This window comes from Oncorhynchus masou, chromosome 11 (genome assembly GCF_036934945.1).
Source record: "Oncorhynchus masou masou isolate Uvic2021 chromosome 11, UVic_Omas_1.1, whole genome shotgun sequence".
Classification (NCBI taxonomy): Eukaryota; Metazoa; Chordata; class Actinopteri; order Salmoniformes; family Salmonidae; genus Oncorhynchus; species Oncorhynchus masou.
Genome location: NC_088222.1, coordinates 16,841,325 through 16,859,389, shown reverse-complemented (window position 1 = coordinate 16,859,389; position 18,065 = coordinate 16,841,325). Strand labels below are relative to the sequence as shown.

The following is an 18,065-nucleotide window of genomic DNA, read 5'->3' as shown; positions in this document are numbered from 1 at the left end:
ATCCGTCTGGCCCTGAGGCCGAGTGAATGTTAACCTGTTTGAAGGTCTTACTCACATCAGCTACGGAGCGTGTAAACTCACAGTCGTCCGGAACAGCTGGTGCTCTCATACATGGTTCAGTGTTGCTTGCCTGGAAGTGAGCATAGAAGGAATCTAGCTCTTCTGGTAGGCTCGCATCACTGGGCAGCTGGTGGCTGGGTTTACCTTTCAACCCCTACCAGGCAGGCTCCAAGGCCAGAACTCTTTGACAGCCTCCATGCTGGCTGCTACTCCTCCTCAGGAACAGCCTGCTGCTTGGTGAGTCTGGTGTCCCTCTTTAGTTCACAATACTTCATGACTTCATTAGAGATACATTTTTTTTTTAGTTTTACAGCAAATTTCCTGCAATTCTGCAGATTTATTTTTTCCATGGGGTGGAGATAATTTCTGCAGTTTTATAGCTAATCTCGTGCAATGCTACGCATTTTGTAATGACTTATGCCATATGATATCTGAGTGAGAATGACTAACAAAATCATTGTGGGCCCCCTAAAGTTCATGGCCCCTGGGCACCTGTCATGCATGCCCAATCGGTATTCGGCCATGATTACTACAAGCTTAGATAGCTGGCTAGACTAACTACCAATCTATAAATTGTTAACTGACATGGCTAACTGAGTGACTGTCAGTGACTGAAATAACAAGAGAAAAAGTGCTGACGCACAACCAAATTTTGTAATTGCACCAGGTGTATTCTGCTATTCTTACTGTTAATATTAAAGTTGAGACCCCGACTAAGGTCCTACATTTTAAAAAAGTAATTATAATTAAAAAAAAAGATTTGGGGGATCTGTCGCTGCATATCGGCCGGGGCCCCTAATCGGACGATTATGTCACTTATGTCTAGAACTGGCCCTGCACACCAGGCTAAAGAGGCTTCGTAGAAATTGGTTCCTAAATCAGATTGAGTTCCAAGCAAGGGATGGGGATCTTTGAAGCTTTCTCCACCAGAGAAAATATTAGAAGAAACATTTATATTTAAGAACATTTACCCTGCAGCAAGATAATGATTAATGAAGCAAATCTTTAAACCGTAAATTAATTCTGCCAAATGTAGATGATTTGACCTTGATGATACAATTACAAAAGTTGATCAAAAAACAAGTATTTCGTGTTATTATTATTATAACTATTATTATTACTTTATTAAGCCTAATAGAGATGAACAGATAATAATTCACTCTCCAAATTAACCCATTCATATACATTTTTTACCTGTTAGATTTTATACAAATTATGCCATATTTTTCGTTACAAAATGATGTCAGAGTAGGCGTATACAAGTTTCTGTTCTCCTCTACCCCACTGCTACTGACTGTGGCCTGGAGAATGAAGGGAGACGCTTCTCAGTTGTAAGATTACGTTCACAAAGGAAACTGGTAATGCTAAGAAAATATTAATTGCGCCTTCGCGTTTCTCAATCCATAATTGCTGATTTAAATTTGTGGCGTTTTCAACTTGTTTGCCTCTAATATTACAATCATGAGGGAGTAAGGGATTAATATTTGTCGGTGCATGGAGCTTGTTCATTTCCACAAACGCTCCTGATTTTTCCAATGATATGGTGTCACATCTGGAACACTTTCTCTCTTTTTGAATTCCAAATGTTGAAAATATGAACAAGATCATGTAGTAGTGAAGCTGGCATTTAGAGAGCCGTTAAACATCAGGAGCGGTTGCTGAACATGCCCATGCAGCTGTTTTCACAAGGTATCTAAATGAGTGCTTTCTGGAGTTAATGGCCAACTTTTCTCTACACCAATGAATGATTGGAGTGGAGACGAATTTCTGGAAGATGCAATAGCTGAATATGATAGGAACTTGGAAGGGCAATGAATGCAAACCTATGGATTTGGAAACGTTCCATACGCGTATGCTCTGGTCTAAAAACTCATCCCCCACTTTACCTGTGCGTCCCAAATGAAAAAGTTGTGAGTCGGTAGGCGGCGCACGTTCACACCTATGTTTTTCACTTCCTTACTTCATTTGAGCAGAAAACAAATGCAGGAATGAGACGGGGTTGTCGGCACTGGCCAACACGATCTACTGAATCACAACTATTTCGTACTGAAATTTCGCAACTGGGGACGCAGTATCTTGTTCCAGCCATGATTCAGGCTACCTTTGGGTGACATACCCAGCTTTTTAAAGCTTGTTGTTCATAGAAGGAGTGAATGTGGACAATTATGTTAGTTCCGTCCTAACACACTAAAGAAGAATGAATAACTATTTTGGGGGGGAATAGCATGAGATTTTTCTGATCCTCACCGCAGAGTCAAGACATCGATCATTCCCTGAGGGTGATCTACATAACTATAGGTTACATTGCGGTCAGTCAATGTGATCAGCTTCGATTCACCTGGCAGTTTCGATTGTAAATGATGATGAAGCTCAGTCGGCAATTCACTGTTTTTGGAAGTGCCATATTCTGTGTTGTTATCTTCTCATTGTACCTGATGCTGGATCACCTGCAATTAGACCATACAAAAAGTCCAAACAGCGGTGGGGATAAATTGCCAAATGTAAGTTTTTCCATTTCGTTGGCTGTTTGATTCAGATAAACTACGTATTTTCTCACGATTTGCAATCTAGATCAGACATGCATGTATACAATCGTAGCGTATAACTTGAGTGCAACGTTGTTTTTACATGGTTGCACAAATATCAATGACTTTGTAAAGTAGCCCATTTCCTAAATATCCTACCTATGTTGTGTAGGCAATCACATAGAGAACTGGCGTTGATTGGCTGCTGTAGGCGTACTAATTAGCCTACAATGTTATAACGTTACATTGTAGGCCTATCCAATGTTCAAGACAATGTAAACACATGTTCAACTGTAGCCTGTACAGTAGGCTACATACTATCGTTGTGTTACATGATAGAGTTATTGTCTTGCAACAGATATGGTTCCATTGAACACACACACACAAAAAATGCATATTGAGATCTTATCGTGGGCTGGGTTGTGTGTTGCATAATTCCATTCCTGAATGATTGAAAACTAGTCTTCCTAAGCATACGGGTTGCCTCCCACAATATTAACAATGTTCCAGTATACACCTATATTATTATACACCTGTTATACACCCAGTGCTGTTGCCCTAGGTCTGAGATTTCTGAGACTAAGTGAAAACTGGTAAAAGTGGTCATGTTTGTGTAACAAGAAGGTGACTGTCCACTTGTTTTCTATATAGTAGTCATTTCCACTTCCTGTCATTTAAGTCTTAAAAAATAACCCTATATACACTTTGTATTTGTCACCGTGGATGACATAGGTCCTCATTTTGGTAATCCTACAATAATGTTACATTTATAAAGGTTCACAATTAGTTTATTGGCAGTCAATTAAAATATTAATAGGCTCATTATAGCTCATTTATAAGCATTCATTGCATAATTATATGCATACTGTATTGTATAAAGCCAGTAAACTTGTTCTCCCCTGTCCCTCCTTCTCGTTCATCAGGGCCAGTTGTCCATCCTGCAGGATAAGATTGACCGCTTGGAGAGACTACTGTCAGAGAACAATGAGATCATAGCCAACATCAGGGACTCTGTGATCAATCTGAAGGAGTCGGTCAAGGATGGGGTTCCTGGTGGAGGGAACATGAGCCAAGGGCCCTACCTAGATCTGCTGGCATCGCCTCCACTGGTCCTCCCTATTGACTCACAAGACTGTCAGTTTGCGACAAGGGAGTTCTCCAAGCCAGCAGATGGGGTGCAGGTAAGAGTTTTATAAGGTGGATACAATGAGAAACAAACAGTTCAGGTATTCGTGTAGCAACATTGTTGCAGGGTTGAACTGCGATCGTATCTGTTCAACATACTCTAGGGAAAGTTTGAAGTAAACAAACCTCCATGCACACAGTTAACTGCCAGTGTTTATTTTTATTGAACTCTGAATTTCACCTCTTTAATAAGATACATCATTATATAAAGAGACACCATAATGATGTCATTACCATGATGCCAACCTTCCATGCTGAATTGCTCCCACCATCAGTGTGAAATATGAAGCCTTGTAATAGCCATGGGGACGATACTTATTGCAATGTGTCGTGGTTATGGTGTTGAAATGAAGGACAAATGTTAAAACCATTACACTACTATTACACTACCATTACACTATGTGCCAAGAATATGTTATTGAATATTTTTCCAATTAATATTATGAGCACACAGAACGCGTAATGCATTAGTATACAGCTCAAATGAATTCAAACAGGTGTCATTTGAAAAGGTTTGGTTATATTATCTGGTCTGGTTGGACTATTCTTTTCCTTTCCAGGTTGTCCATCAAGTCAGGTGAGGTATTGAATGCCAGCTCATCGGAAATGTTTCTGGTTGTGTATGTGGGAAACGTAAGAGGGGACTGCAGTTTGACTTGAAAGACAGGTTTCTTTAGGAAGAGTTAATACCTTTAGTTACAGTTAAGTCACTCTATACACAAGAATGTCCCAGATCGAAAAGAAACCTTTCACTCCTGTGCTTAAATAGACAAAATGAGACACCATATGTGTGTATATACATCAGGGCTCATCAACTAGATCCAGCCGCGGGCTGATTGTTTCATGAGAGGATGGTCGGGGGGCTGGAATATAGTTACAAATCATTTGTAGACTGCAAATTGACTGCAAGAAGCCCAAACAGATATAATGTTTGACTTAAACATAATCATTTCAAACTTTGCTTAAATTTATATACGATCACGTGTCTCTCTGTTATGGGTGGGAATACTTGGGAACAGATTTCTTAAATTAAAATCGCTTGGAGCTGATTTCCTGGTGTTTTTACAGTCTTTTATGTCTAACAATGAAAATTCCCCAAAATAATAATACAAAATAATAAATATATATATATATAATTAAAAAAAAAATAATACATTTGTTTATGATTATTTTTTGCTCAAAAGACAAATAAATAAAATCACATTTGGCCAGCGGGCCGCCAGTTGGGGAACCCTGATATACAATATATCTTATCATATTTGTTCTTGACATCAATCATGATAACAAGCTAATTTCTATGATTTGTATTCCTGTTATTAAAGTCATGGCTTTAGTTAGTGGCTCTCGTACCATAGAGTAGACAGACATTATTTAATCTTGTCCTCTCCGAATCACATTCCATTCATTCCATCATTTTATTTGGGCAAAAGTCAAAGAGACATTTAAGTTAGTGTGAGTCCCAAAGAAACACCAAGCGGTCTCAGTTTGCAGAAGAATTTCTATCTCTCACTTGCATTCTTCTGACCTGCTGATGTCACGTATTTTCAGGAACAGATTCCCTGCTTTCTTTCTTTTCTCTGTGGTGGATTAGGCACTTAACTGCCACGGTGACTTAAATTAAACACAAAACTGAATCAAATACATGAAACTTCCTTGAACAAATTCAAGAGTACATAGCCTAATAAAGTGAGGCTTTGCTGCAAACCAGACATTTCAGTCATTTATTTAGAAAATGCTCTTATCCAAAGTGATCATCGAATCCACAACCCTGGCGTTGCAAGTGCCATGCTCTACCAACTGAGCCAGGCGTGGCCCTGTTTACCTCAAGAATATCCCACTATTTGTTTTTTGTTGTTTATTTTTCAGTTGCTAGATGTGTATGACCTCCTGACCTTTGACAACCATGATGGGGGAGTGTGGAAACAAGGCTTTGATATCACCTACCAGGAGAATGAATGGGACAGCGAGCCACTGCAAGTCTTTGTTGTGCCCCACTCACACAATGATCCTGGTAAGCAGTGCACTACTTCTGAGCATTAAACGGACATTACACTCCAAAATCAGATTGTAGTTCTTCACAATCGATGGCGTGGGACATGTATCTATCTTGACACAAGACTACTTTAGAAGTTTGAAAACAGTTGCAAAATGTTTATTTTGGAGTATATTGTCCCTTTAAAGCTAACCTGGAAACACTGGACATTGTTCTGTGACTTCTTTAATGCTTTGTTTTCTCTACTTAATGCAGTCACACCTTGTGCAGACAGGAAGCAAGGCGTGGGCCGCTCCACAGCAGTGTCAGGATTCATATTTCGCTCCTTCCTGGGTTAATTGTGTTTCCTGGTTTGTGAAGGGAACAAGCATTATACCACAGCACATAACATAAAGCATAACAAGCATTATAGACGGGTCAACTGACAACGTCACGAAAACGATGCATGCGCTTCAATGGGGCAAAAGGCTGTGTGTTGTGATTCTGGATGGCCAGATAGCTACCAACAATGACAAGAAGCTGCCATGTGGGGAATCGTAGGTGACTCATTTCTTCTTTTGAGGAGGTTTGATTGATATCACGTCTATGCTAATATGGCTACAATTCGCTACCGAGCTAACCAACAACTGTAACAATGTATTTGATAGACGACAGGTGCTCATTGTGCAAATGTATTTATGTTTTCAATAAGTATTGGAGACTAAATATAGTTTACATGTTGTCAACAATCTTAGCCAACCCAGTCTGTTTTGCACCATAGTTGCGCACATGTCTGTTTTGTTGCTAAACAACCAACCCGTCTATACCACAATATAAACTGGGTGGTTAGAACCCTGAATGCTGATTGGCTGACAGCTGTGGTATATCAGACTATATACCACAATATGGCACCAGGTTCCTTATTGTCATTATAACCTGGTTACCGATGTCATTAGAGCAGTAAAAATGACAGTTTTGTCATACCCATGGTATACGGTCTGACATACCATGGCTGTCAGCCAATCAGCATTCAGGGCTCAAACCACCCAGTTTATAATGTGGCATAGACGGGTTGCTTAAATTATACAACATGAAGATGTGTGTGGGGTGGCACCACTACTGTAACAATGGAGAAAGAGACCTATCCTATCTGTTTTGACCATCAGTGTGTTTGACCTTTCATTATAAAAAAGGGCTTCAGGGCTCAAACCATAGGGCTTCGCTAATTTCTACGTCCATTGTTTGGCTCAGGAGCACTCTTCTAGTAATGAGGAAGGTGGGCGTGGGGCCATTCTTTCTGGCGCTCTCCTGAGGCAAGGTCCATCCTTGATCGCTTATCGCCGTCAGAATGTAACTATGATGTTGGTAATCGCAACTGCAGTCTCCTAACAGTTTTGACAAGATGACAACAATGAAGATGTGTGTGTCTCCCGGTTATCAGCTTCAGTTACCAAAAAGTAACAATGGAGACATGCAAGAGGTTTAAATTATACATCGGGAACGTCCGTCGAGTGTCCGCAGCTAAAGCTCTCCTCCAGGGCCCATTCCTCTCGACTCAGGACTGTTCACAGTGGGAAGACAGTTATTCAGAGATCTCCCTTCTGGTCAGATCATTATCAGAATAATGATGTCTGTTTTCCTGTCCTTTCTCTTCTTTTCAGAGTAGCCTCTGGGGTGGCCTTAGGACCAAGAGTCTGTCTCTCACCAGCTGTTCTACATACTCCGTCTTTCGTCCCTCCCCCCATCCTTGTCGGGCGCACCCATCTCTTCGTAAGATTTTGGACATGCGCCCTCATGATGGGAGGGGTACTCCTGAGGACCGTTCGCTGATCGATGAAGGTTTCCTCCTCGAGTCTTGTTATGTCTGTTTGTCCTTTCTCTTCCTCTGTCTCTCTCTGCTGGTCTTTTTAGGTTACCTTCTCTGTCCTGTTCTACATCTCCCCTAACTAGCTCATTCACTCTTTCCCACCTGTTCTCTCCCCCTCTGATTTTCCTTTCATCTGTTTTGACCTTTTCATTATAAAAAGGGCTTTCTGCTTTCAAGTACATAACATTTCTGCTTTCTATCTTTCAAATGGCCTGATATTTATTGACAAGATGACATAGAGCAATTGATGAAAGTCTTGTCCTGTTACCTTTCGAAAAAATAATTACAGTACCAGTCAAAGGTTTAGACACACCAACTCATTCAAGGGTTTTTCTTTATTTTTACTACTTACTACATTGTAGAATAATAGTGGAGACATCAAAGCAAGTCAAAGAAGCCACTCTTTGCCTTGATGACAGCTTTGCACACTCTTGGCATTCTCTCAACCAGCTTCATGAGGAGTGCTTTTCCAACAGCCTTGAAGGAGTTCCCACCTATGATAAGCACTTGTTGTATGCTTTTCATCCACTCTGCAGTCCAACTCATCCCAAACCATCTCAATTGGAATGAGGTCGGGTGATTGTGGAGGCCAGGTCATCTGATGCAGCACTATCACTCTCATAGCCCTTACATAGCCTGGAGGTGTGTTTTCGGTCTTTGTCCTGTTGGAAAACAAATGATAGTCCCACTAAGCGCAAACCAGATGGGATTGTGTATTGCTGCGGAATGCTGTGGTAGCCATGCTGGTTAAGTGTGCCTTGAATTCTAAATAAATCACTGACATTGTCACCAGCAAAGCACCCACACACCATCACACCTCCTCCTCCATGCTTCACGGTGGGAACCACACATGCAGAGATCATCCGTTTACCTACTATGCGTCTCACAAAGACACAGTGATTGGAACCAAAAATCTTACATTTGGACCCATCAGACCAAAGGACAGATTTCCACCGGTCTAATGTCCATTGCTCGTGTTTCTTAGCCCAAGCAAGTCTCTTCTTATTGGTGTCCTTAAGTAGTGGTTTCTTTGCATCAATTCAACCATGAAGGCCTAATTCACGCAGCGTCCTCTGAACAGTTGATGTGTCTGTTACTTTAACTCTGTGAAGCATTTATTTGGGCTGCATTCTGAGGTGCAGTTAACTCTAATGACTTTATCCTCTGCAGCAGAGGTAACTGGATTTTCCTTTCGTGTGACGGTCGTCATGAGAGCCAGTTTCATCATAGCGCTTGATGGTTTTTGTGACTGCACTTGAAGAAACGTTCAAAGTTCTTGAAATGTTCCGTAGTGACTGACCTTCATGTCTTAAAGTAATGATGGACTGTCGCTTTTCTTTGCTTATTTGAGTTGTTCTTGCCATAATATGGACTTGGTGTTTTACCAAATAGGGCTATCTTCTGTATACCACTCCTACCTGGTCAAATGCATTAAGAAGGAAAGAAATTCCACTAATTAACTTTTAACAATGGCACACCTGTTAATTGAAATGCATTCCAGGTGACTACCTCATGAAGCTGGTTGAGAGAATGCCAAGAGTGTGCTCCCTGTTCACCCATGACTACATGCCAGGCACGACTCAAACACCATCATTACGTTTGCCCGATGACACAACAGTGGTCGGCTTGATTACCGACAACGATGAGATAGCCTATTGGGAGGAGGTCAGAGACCAAGCAGTGTTGTGCCAGGATAACAACTTCTCCCTTAATGTGATCAAGACAAAGGAGATGATTGTGGACTGAAGGAAAAGGAGGATCAAGCATGCCCCCATTCACATCAACAGGGCTGTAGTGGAGCAGGTTGAGAGCTTTAAGTCTCTTGGTGTCAACATCACCAACAAACTATCATGGTACAAACACACCAAGACAGTCGTGAATAGGGCACGACAAAGCCTATTCCCCCTCAGGAGACTGAAAAGAATTGGCATGGGTCCTCAAATCCTCAAAAGGTTCTACAGCTGCACCATCGAGAGCATCCTGACTGGTTGCATCACTGCCTGGTATGGCAACTGCTCGGCCTCCGACCGAGGCACTACAGAGGGTAGTGTATACGGCCCAGTACATCACTGGGGACAAGCTTCCTGCCATCCAGGAACTTTATACCAGGCGGTGTCAGAGGAAAGCCCTAAAAAACACCAGCCACCCTAGTCATGGACTGTTCTCTCTGCGACTGCACGGCAAGCGGTACCGGAGCGCCAAGTCTCTATGTCCAAAAGGCTTCTTAACAGCTTCTACCCCCAACCACAAGACTCCTGAACAGCTAATCAAATGGCTACCCCGACTATTTGCAATGTCCTCTCTCCTCCCACCACACCCTCTTTTACGCTGCTGCTACTCTCTGGTTATTACCTATGAATAGTCACTTCAACTCTACCTACATGTACGGGCGGCAGGGTAGCCTAGTGGTTAGACTGTTGGACGAGTAACCGGAAGGTTGCAAGTTCAAACCCCCGAGCTGACAAGGTACAAATCTGTCGTTCTGCCCCTAAACAGGCAGTTAACCCCCAGTTGTTCCAAGGCTGTCATTGTAAATAAGAATTTGTTCTTAACTGACTTGCCTAGTAAAATAAAGGTAAAATAAAAAAAATTACTGGTTCCCCCTGTATATAGCCTCCACATTGACTCTGTACTGGTTCCCCCTGTATATAGCCTCCACATTGACTATGTACTGGTTCCCCCTGTATATAGCCTCTGCATTAACTATGTACTGGTTCCCCCTGTATATAGCTTGCACATTGACTCTGTACTGGTTCCCCCTGTATATAGCCTCCACATTGACTCTGTACTGGTCCCCCCTGTATATAGCCTCCACATTGACTCTGTACTGGTTCCCCCTGTATATAGCCTCCACATTGACTCTGTACTGGTTCCCCCTGTATATAGCCTCCACATTGACTCTGTACTGGTTCCCCCTGTATATAGCCTCCACATTCTGTACTGGTTCCCCCTGTATATAGCCTCCACATTGACTCTGTACCCCCCTGTATATAGCCTCCACATTTCCCCCTGACTCTTGACTACTGGTTCCCCCTGTATATAGCCTCCACATTGACTCTGTACTGGTTCCCCCTGTATATAGACTCTCTGCATTAACTTGACTGTACTGGTTCCCCCTGTATATAGCCTTGCACATTGACTTGACTCTGTACTGGTTCCCCCTGTATATAGCCTCCACATTGACTCTGTACTGGTTCCCCCTGTCCATTGACTCTGTACTGCCCCTGTATATCCTCTACATTGACTCTGTACTGGTTCCCCCTGTATATAGCCTCCACATTGACTCTGTACTGGTTCCCCCTGTATATAGCCTCCACATTGACTCTGTACTGGTTCCCCCTGTATATAGCCTCCACATTGACTCTGTACCAGAACCCCCTGTATATAGCCTCCACATTGACTCTGTACTGGTTCCCCCTGTATATAGCCTCCACATTGACTCTGTACTGGTTCCCCCTGTATATAGCCTCCACATTGACTCTGTACTGGTTCCCCCTGTATATAGCCTCCACATTGACTCTGTACCAGAACCCCTGTATATAGCCTCCACATTGACTCTGTACTGGTTCCCCCTGTATATAGCCTCCACATTGACTCTGTACTGGTTCCCCCTGTATATAGCCTCCACATTGACTCTGTACTGGTTCCCCCTGTATATAGCCTCCACATTGACTCTGTACTGGTTCCCCCTGTATATAGCCTCCACATTGACTCTGTACCAGAACCCCTGTATATAGCCTCCACATTGACTCTGTACTGGTTCCCCCTGTATATAGCCTCCACATTGACTCTGTACCAGAACCCCCTGTATATAGCCTCCACATTGACTCTGTACTGGTTCCCCTGTATATAGCCTCCACATTGACTCTGTACTGGTTCCCCCTGTATATAGCCTCCACATTGACTCTGTACCAGAACCCCCTGTATATAGCCTCCACATTGACTCTGTACTGATTCCCCTGTATATAGCCTCCACATTGACTCTGTACTGGTTCCCCCTGTATGTTGCCTCCACATTGACTCTGTACCAGAACCCCTGTATATAGCCTGTATATAGCCTCCACATTGACTCTGTACTGGTTCCCCCTGTATATAGCCTCCACATTGACTCTGTACCAGTTCCCCCTGTATATAGCCTCCACATATGTACTGGTTCCCCTGTATATAGCCTCCACATTGACTCTGTACTGGTTCCCCTGTATATAGCCTCCACATTGACTCTGTACTGGTTCCCCCTGTATATAGCCTCCACATTGACTCTGTACCAGAACCCCCTGTATATAGCCTCCACATTGACTCTGTACTGGTTCCCCCTGTATATAGCCTCCACATTGACTCTGTACTGGTTCCCCCTGTATATAGCCTCCACATTGACTCTGTACCAGAACCCCCTGTATATAGCCTCCACATTGACTCTGTACTGATTCCCCTGTATATAGCCTCCACATTGACTCTGTACCAGAACCCCCTGTATATAGCCTCCACATTGACTCTGTACTGGTTCCCCCTGTATATAGCCTCCACATTGACTCTGTACCAGAACCCCCTGTATATAGCCTCCACATTGACTCTGTACTGGTTCCCCTGTATATAGCCTCCACATTGACTCTGTACTGGTTCCCCCTGTATATAGCCTCCACATTGACTCTGTACCAGAACCCCCTGTATATAGCCTCCACATTGACTCTGTACTGATTCCCCTGTATATAGCCTCCACATTGACTCTGTACTGGTTCCCCCTGTATATAGCCTCCACATTGACTCTGTACCAGAACCCCCTGTATATAGCCTCCACATTGACTCTGTACTGGTTCCCCTGTATATAGCCTCCACATTGACTCTGTACTGGTTCCCCCTGTATATAGCCTCCACATTGACTCTGTACCAGAACCCCCCCCTGTATATAGCCTCCACATTGACTCTGTACTGATTCCCCTGTATATAGCCTCCACATTGACTCTGTACTGGTTCCCCCTGTATATAGCCTCCACATTGACTCTGTACTGGTTCCCCCTGTATATAGCCTCCACATTGACTCTGTACTGGTTCCCCCTGTATATAGCCTCCACATTGACTCTGTACCAGAACGCCCTGTATATAGCCTCCACATTGACTCTGTACTGGTTCCCCCTGTATATAGCCTCCACATTGACTCTGTACCAGAACCCCCTGTATATAGCCTCCACATTGACTCTGTACTGGTTCCCCTGTATATAGCCTCCACATTGACTCTGTACTGGTTCCCCCTGTATATAGCCTCCACATTGACTCTGTACCAGAACCCCCTGTATATAGCCTCCACATTGACTCTGTACTGGTTCCCCTGTATATAGCCTCCACATTGACTCTGTACTGGTTCCCCTGTATATAGCTTCCACATTGACTCTGTACTGGTTCCCCCTGTATATAGCCTCGTTACTGCTGCTCTTTAACTATTACTGCTGCTCTTTTATTTATCTTTTTTTAAACGTATTTCTTTTTTACTTAACACGTATTTTCTTAAAACCACATTGTTGGTTTAAGAGCTTGTAGGTAAACAATTCACTGTAAGGTCTACACCTGTTGTATTCGGCGCATGTGACAAATACAATTTGATTTGATTTGATTTGAAGCTGTCAATAAGGCAAAGTGTGGCTACTTTGAATAATCTTACTTTTTGATTTGTTTAACCCCTTTTTGGCTACTGCATGTTTCCATGTGTTATTTTATAGTTTTGATGTCTTCGCTATTATTCTACAATGTAGAAAATAGTAACATTTGTAAAAACGTACTGCTACTGTGTTTATATATCAGAAAAAGAACACAATTGATCAGACGCATCAGAAGCCTGTTTTTAAAGATTTCCTCAAAAGTACATTTTGCACAGAAACGCAGCCTTTTAATGCTGTGTTGCAGTGTGACTTAAAGGCGTATTCCCTCACTAGACATTCCAGAGACTTAGGCGTTGGTGTAGGCACTAAGAGCAGTCAGTGCTGGGCGTTTGTCACATCACGTGTAAGCACAGAAGCAGCATCTGCAGTCCAGTTACAGCCTAGGCCAGCCTATTCTTTGTGCCTGAGATTGGGTAATTCTTCAGTAAACCAAGCTGGCTTTCTGGTTTAACTGGGCTGGTTCTCCCTTAGAGTTGTATACAGTAGCTAAAGACAATACTCACGCCCTTGCACAGTTTAAAAGCACTCATGCCTGTGTGCCTTCTACTGAATTATTTATCCTATTTCATCTTGCAGTGGAAATACTTTTTTGAATGCATTGATTTTCATTGGAAATATGATGACATTATGTTGTTAAATCAATGGATATGGCAAATTGATTGAACCACATGTTCTGCTCATTCACCTGATTTTGATGGCTTTATTGACTCAGTTTATTGACTCTATGGCAGACACACACACAAACAGACAGATAGTCTACAGTTGTAATGTATGCTCTTCCACTTTGTCATATTTGTCCATTTGTACGTTCTCAGGATGGCTGAAGACGTTTGACGACTACTACCGGGACCAGACCCAGCACATCCTGAACAACATAGTGGTGAAACTCCATGAGGACAGCCGCAGGAAAATGATCTGGTCCGAGATCTCATACTTCTCCAAGTGGTGGGACAACATCGACAACCAGAAGAGAGACGCTGTCAAGAGGTAGTCTGTCTGTCTGTCTGTCTGTCTGTCTGTCTGTCTGTCTGTCTGTCTGTCTGTCTGTCTGTCTGTCTGTCTGTCTGTCTGTCTGTCTGTCTGTCTGTCTGTCTGTCTGTCTGTCTGTCTGTCTGTCTGTCTGTCTGTCTGTCTCTCTGTCTGTCTGTCTGTCTGTCTGTCTGTCTGTCTGTCTGTCTGTCTGTCTGTCTGTCATTCTAGATTCAAGGTGATACTGAAATCAATATGAGCAGCAAATCACTTCTGGTTTATGTTATTGTGTTGTTGATATAGCTTGGCTCTGTAAACGTGGAATCTAATTCCTCAGTGGATTTACAATAAGATTCCGATGCTCCTCTGGTATTCCCATTTTAATTAAAGCAAGGTTATGCCTTGCTTAGGGCCAGCGGTTTTATAGGGTTTCTAAAAAATTACATTAAATTAGAAGTGACCCACTGGACCAAAACTGGTCAAATCAACGTCACTTTAACACACTTTAACATTATGTGATAACTAGGGTTGGGTAGTATTCAGATGTTTATACCGTCATACCATTTCTGTACCATACCGGGGTATACGCTATTTCCGGAAGTGCACACAAGAAGCACTATTTTTTTGACGCACAAAACAAATTAGGCAACAGGGATCTTGATCCAGGAAGAGATTGAATGTCTCTGCTGTAACCAAGAAGCTTGATCTTGACATCTAGACACTTAGCTAGCAAGTTAGCAAACCAAATGCATAGCTGGAGCCCTGAGCCGGGTATGATTTATTTGACACTTAGATTTAGATTTCTTACAGTTAAAATTAACTTACACTGAGTGTACAAAATTTTAGGAACACCGTCCTAATATTGCTTTGCAGCCCTTTTCCCCTCAGAACAGCCTCAATTCATCAGGGCATGGACTACAAGATGTGGAAAGCTTTCAACAGGGATGCTGGCTCATGTTGACCCCAGTGCTTCCCACAGTTGTGTCACGTTAGATGGTTGTCATTTGGGTGGTGGACCATTATTGATACACGGGAAACTTGAGCGTGAAAAACCAATCAGCGTTGCAGTTCTTGACACACTCAAATCAGAGCCTCGCACCTACTAGAATATCCCATTCAAAGGCACTTCAATCTGTGGTCTTGCCCATTCACCCTCTGGATGGCACACATACACAATCCACATCTCAATTGTCTCGAAGCTTAAAAATCCTTCTTTAACCTGTCTCCTCCCCTTCATCTACACTGATTGAAGTGGATTTAACAGGTGACATCAATAAGGGATCATAGCTTTCACCTGGATTCACCTGGTCAGTCTGTGTCATGTCTATGTCATGGAAAGAGCAGGTGTCCCTAATGTTTTGTACACTCAGTGTATAGTTATAATCAGTGGCATAGCATGCACTCCTGCAGCTGCGGCAAGGGGAACTACCCCGGTATACGGTATAAACGGTATATTGCCCAAGCCTAACTTTTAAAATAAATCCTAGTTTACAGCAAAAAATATATTCCTCTGCCTGGTAACAGGGGTAAATTGGTTTGAATTAACCAGCCAAACCAGCCTTAACCAGCCAAACTGACTGTGGTCTTGAGGTCATCAAATCCATTTTGTTTGTGAGAGGCATATAGGTTAACACGGGCACATAGGTAAACACATGTTCTCGCTCACTCTGCCTCAGGCTCTTTAGCCACTTTAATAATAAAAAATAGGATGTAATAAATGTATCACTAGTCACTTTAAACAGTGCCACTTTTTATAATGTTTACATACCCTACATTACTCATCTCATATGTATATACTGTACACTATACCATCTACTGCATCTTGTCTATGCCGTTCGGCCATCGCTCATCCATATATTTATATGTACATATTCTTATTCATTCCTTTATTTTTGTGTGTATAAGGTAGTTGTTGTGAAAGTGTTAGATTACTTGTTAGATATTACTGCATGGTTGGAACTAGAAGCACAAGCATTTCGCTACACTCGCATTAACATCTGCTAACCATGTGTATGTGACCAATAAAATTTGATTTGATTTGTCCCCTTGGGAATGTAATGCTTGCCAGTCAGGGGTTTCTCTGGAGGTGACATGGAGGGGGATTCAGAGGGTTCTCTACTTCAGAAAACAGCCCTAAAAGCAAGAAGCAGGGTGTCACAAATGTTGTGTGTAAATGCTGTGTGCATTGGCCATGCTCACAACGAGCTACTGACAGGTAGGGTTCAGCAGCTAGCCTTGGGGGATACACAAACTGTGTATGAAATGCAATAAACATTTCAGCTGCAGGTTAGAATTCCAATTAGGAGCACAAGCAAACAGCCTTAAGGTGAAGAATGGAGGGAGATCTAACACAAATATTTATTCACTATTGATTTGATGCGCAGGGAGTTCTAAGCAAAACCAGATCCATTTTTTTGTTGAGTGTTATTGCTTTATATAATAACTTATTTTCTTGCATGTTTTATTTTATGTCAGCAAATTGAAGGTCTGGTGCTTAATGATAAAATGTTCCCTGTTACAGTACACGGAGAAGCATCGCTCGAGAAATTCGAACAAACGACCTCATTAATTCTTTAGAACTTTTAGAATTGGAAAGGAACATGTTTTTGAGCGCCGTGTTTCGGTTTGTTAAAGGGACTTGTCCATCCGTCCTTGTTAGGATGCGGTGTTGCTATCTGCTCAGTGAAGATGGCACCTGCTTTCACTCTTCAACACCAGGACAGACCTACACGACACACCACTTCTACCTGTCCAATCGTAGAACAATGAAGGAAACCTTTTGGTGACTGAATGATGCCAGAGAAATATCACATTTCCGTGGAGAGAAAATAAAGAGCAATTTCAACTTGTTATTACGAAAATTACGAGTCGTTGTCCATTGTTTTGCTTATCCATGCTCTTATTTAAGGGGCTCGCCAGGGACACGTTAGGGAAGTCTGCAATTGAAATATGTTCGGCGAACAGAGAAAAGATGCTGAATCGCAATCATAGCAAGGTTTCCTGTCCTAAAGAGAGATGGGAGTAACTCCTGAGGTTGTTGATTTTACTTTTTGGACTTAGGAGTAAGACAATTCAACAGCTACAGAGGAGAAGATGGTTCTTGTTGTTGCAATAAGTAGGGCCCAGATTTTTTTCTTAGCCACACATGAGGTGATGTCTCTTGCAACTAAGGGTGCGTTCGTAAATTCACTCTGGCTATCTACACCGATTTCAGAGCACTCTCGTCTGAGTGAGCCAGAGCACAGAATAACTGATCAATTTACAAACGCGCAACCCTCTTCTGAATATGACCGGTGTCAGTAAACATGTGCAAAAAAAACACAATTAAATTGTTGTTCTCTCATTTGTGTTTGGAAGTAGCTAGCAAGCTAGCCAACTTTAGTCAGTTAGCTTGGGTGCCTGACTCACGTTGTTGAGGTTACAACACTCGAATCAACCCTACTCCTCGGCCAGAGTGTCCAGTGTGTGCTATGAACGCTCTGAGTTTCACAAACGGACAGTTCCTCTGTGGAGATTAGAGAACCTTCCAGAAGGACAACTGTCTCTGTAGCACTCCACCAATCAGGCCTCTATGCTATAGTGACAACGCTCTGAATTTATGAACCCCCAGAACGCACTCTGGTGAATTTACAAACACACCCTAAGATCTATTACACCTTTAGAAAGTCTTATTTTTAGGGTGGCAAAATTCCAGTAACTCTCCCAAAATTCCCTGGTTTTCCAGAAATCTTGGTTTGAGGTTTCCTAGTATTCCTGCTGATTCCCTTGGAATTCCAGGAATCTTCCAACCAGGATTTCTGGAAAACTGAGGAATTTGGACAAGTTACTGGAATTTT

At 42.4% G+C, this 18,065-nt stretch overlaps 1 protein-coding gene across 1 annotated transcript in view; it reads left to right on the top strand.

Annotated features, from left to right (window-relative positions):
• Positions 1-1,894: 1,894 nt before the first annotated feature.
• LOC135548195 (alpha-mannosidase 2-like) overlaps positions 1,895-18,065 on the top strand; it is a 61,018-nt gene continuing 44,847 nt past the window's right edge. Inside the window, exons 1-4 of the mRNA XM_064977537.1 lie at positions 1,895-2,561; positions 3,509-3,766; positions 5,637-5,781; positions 14,076-14,247. Of these exons, the coding sequence (XP_064833609.1) occupies positions 2,418-2,561; positions 3,509-3,766; positions 5,637-5,781; positions 14,076-14,247 (719 nt within the window). The 5' untranslated portion in view covers positions 1,895-2,417. The remainder of the gene's footprint in view (positions 2,562-3,508; positions 3,767-5,636; positions 5,782-14,075; positions 14,248-18,065) is intronic.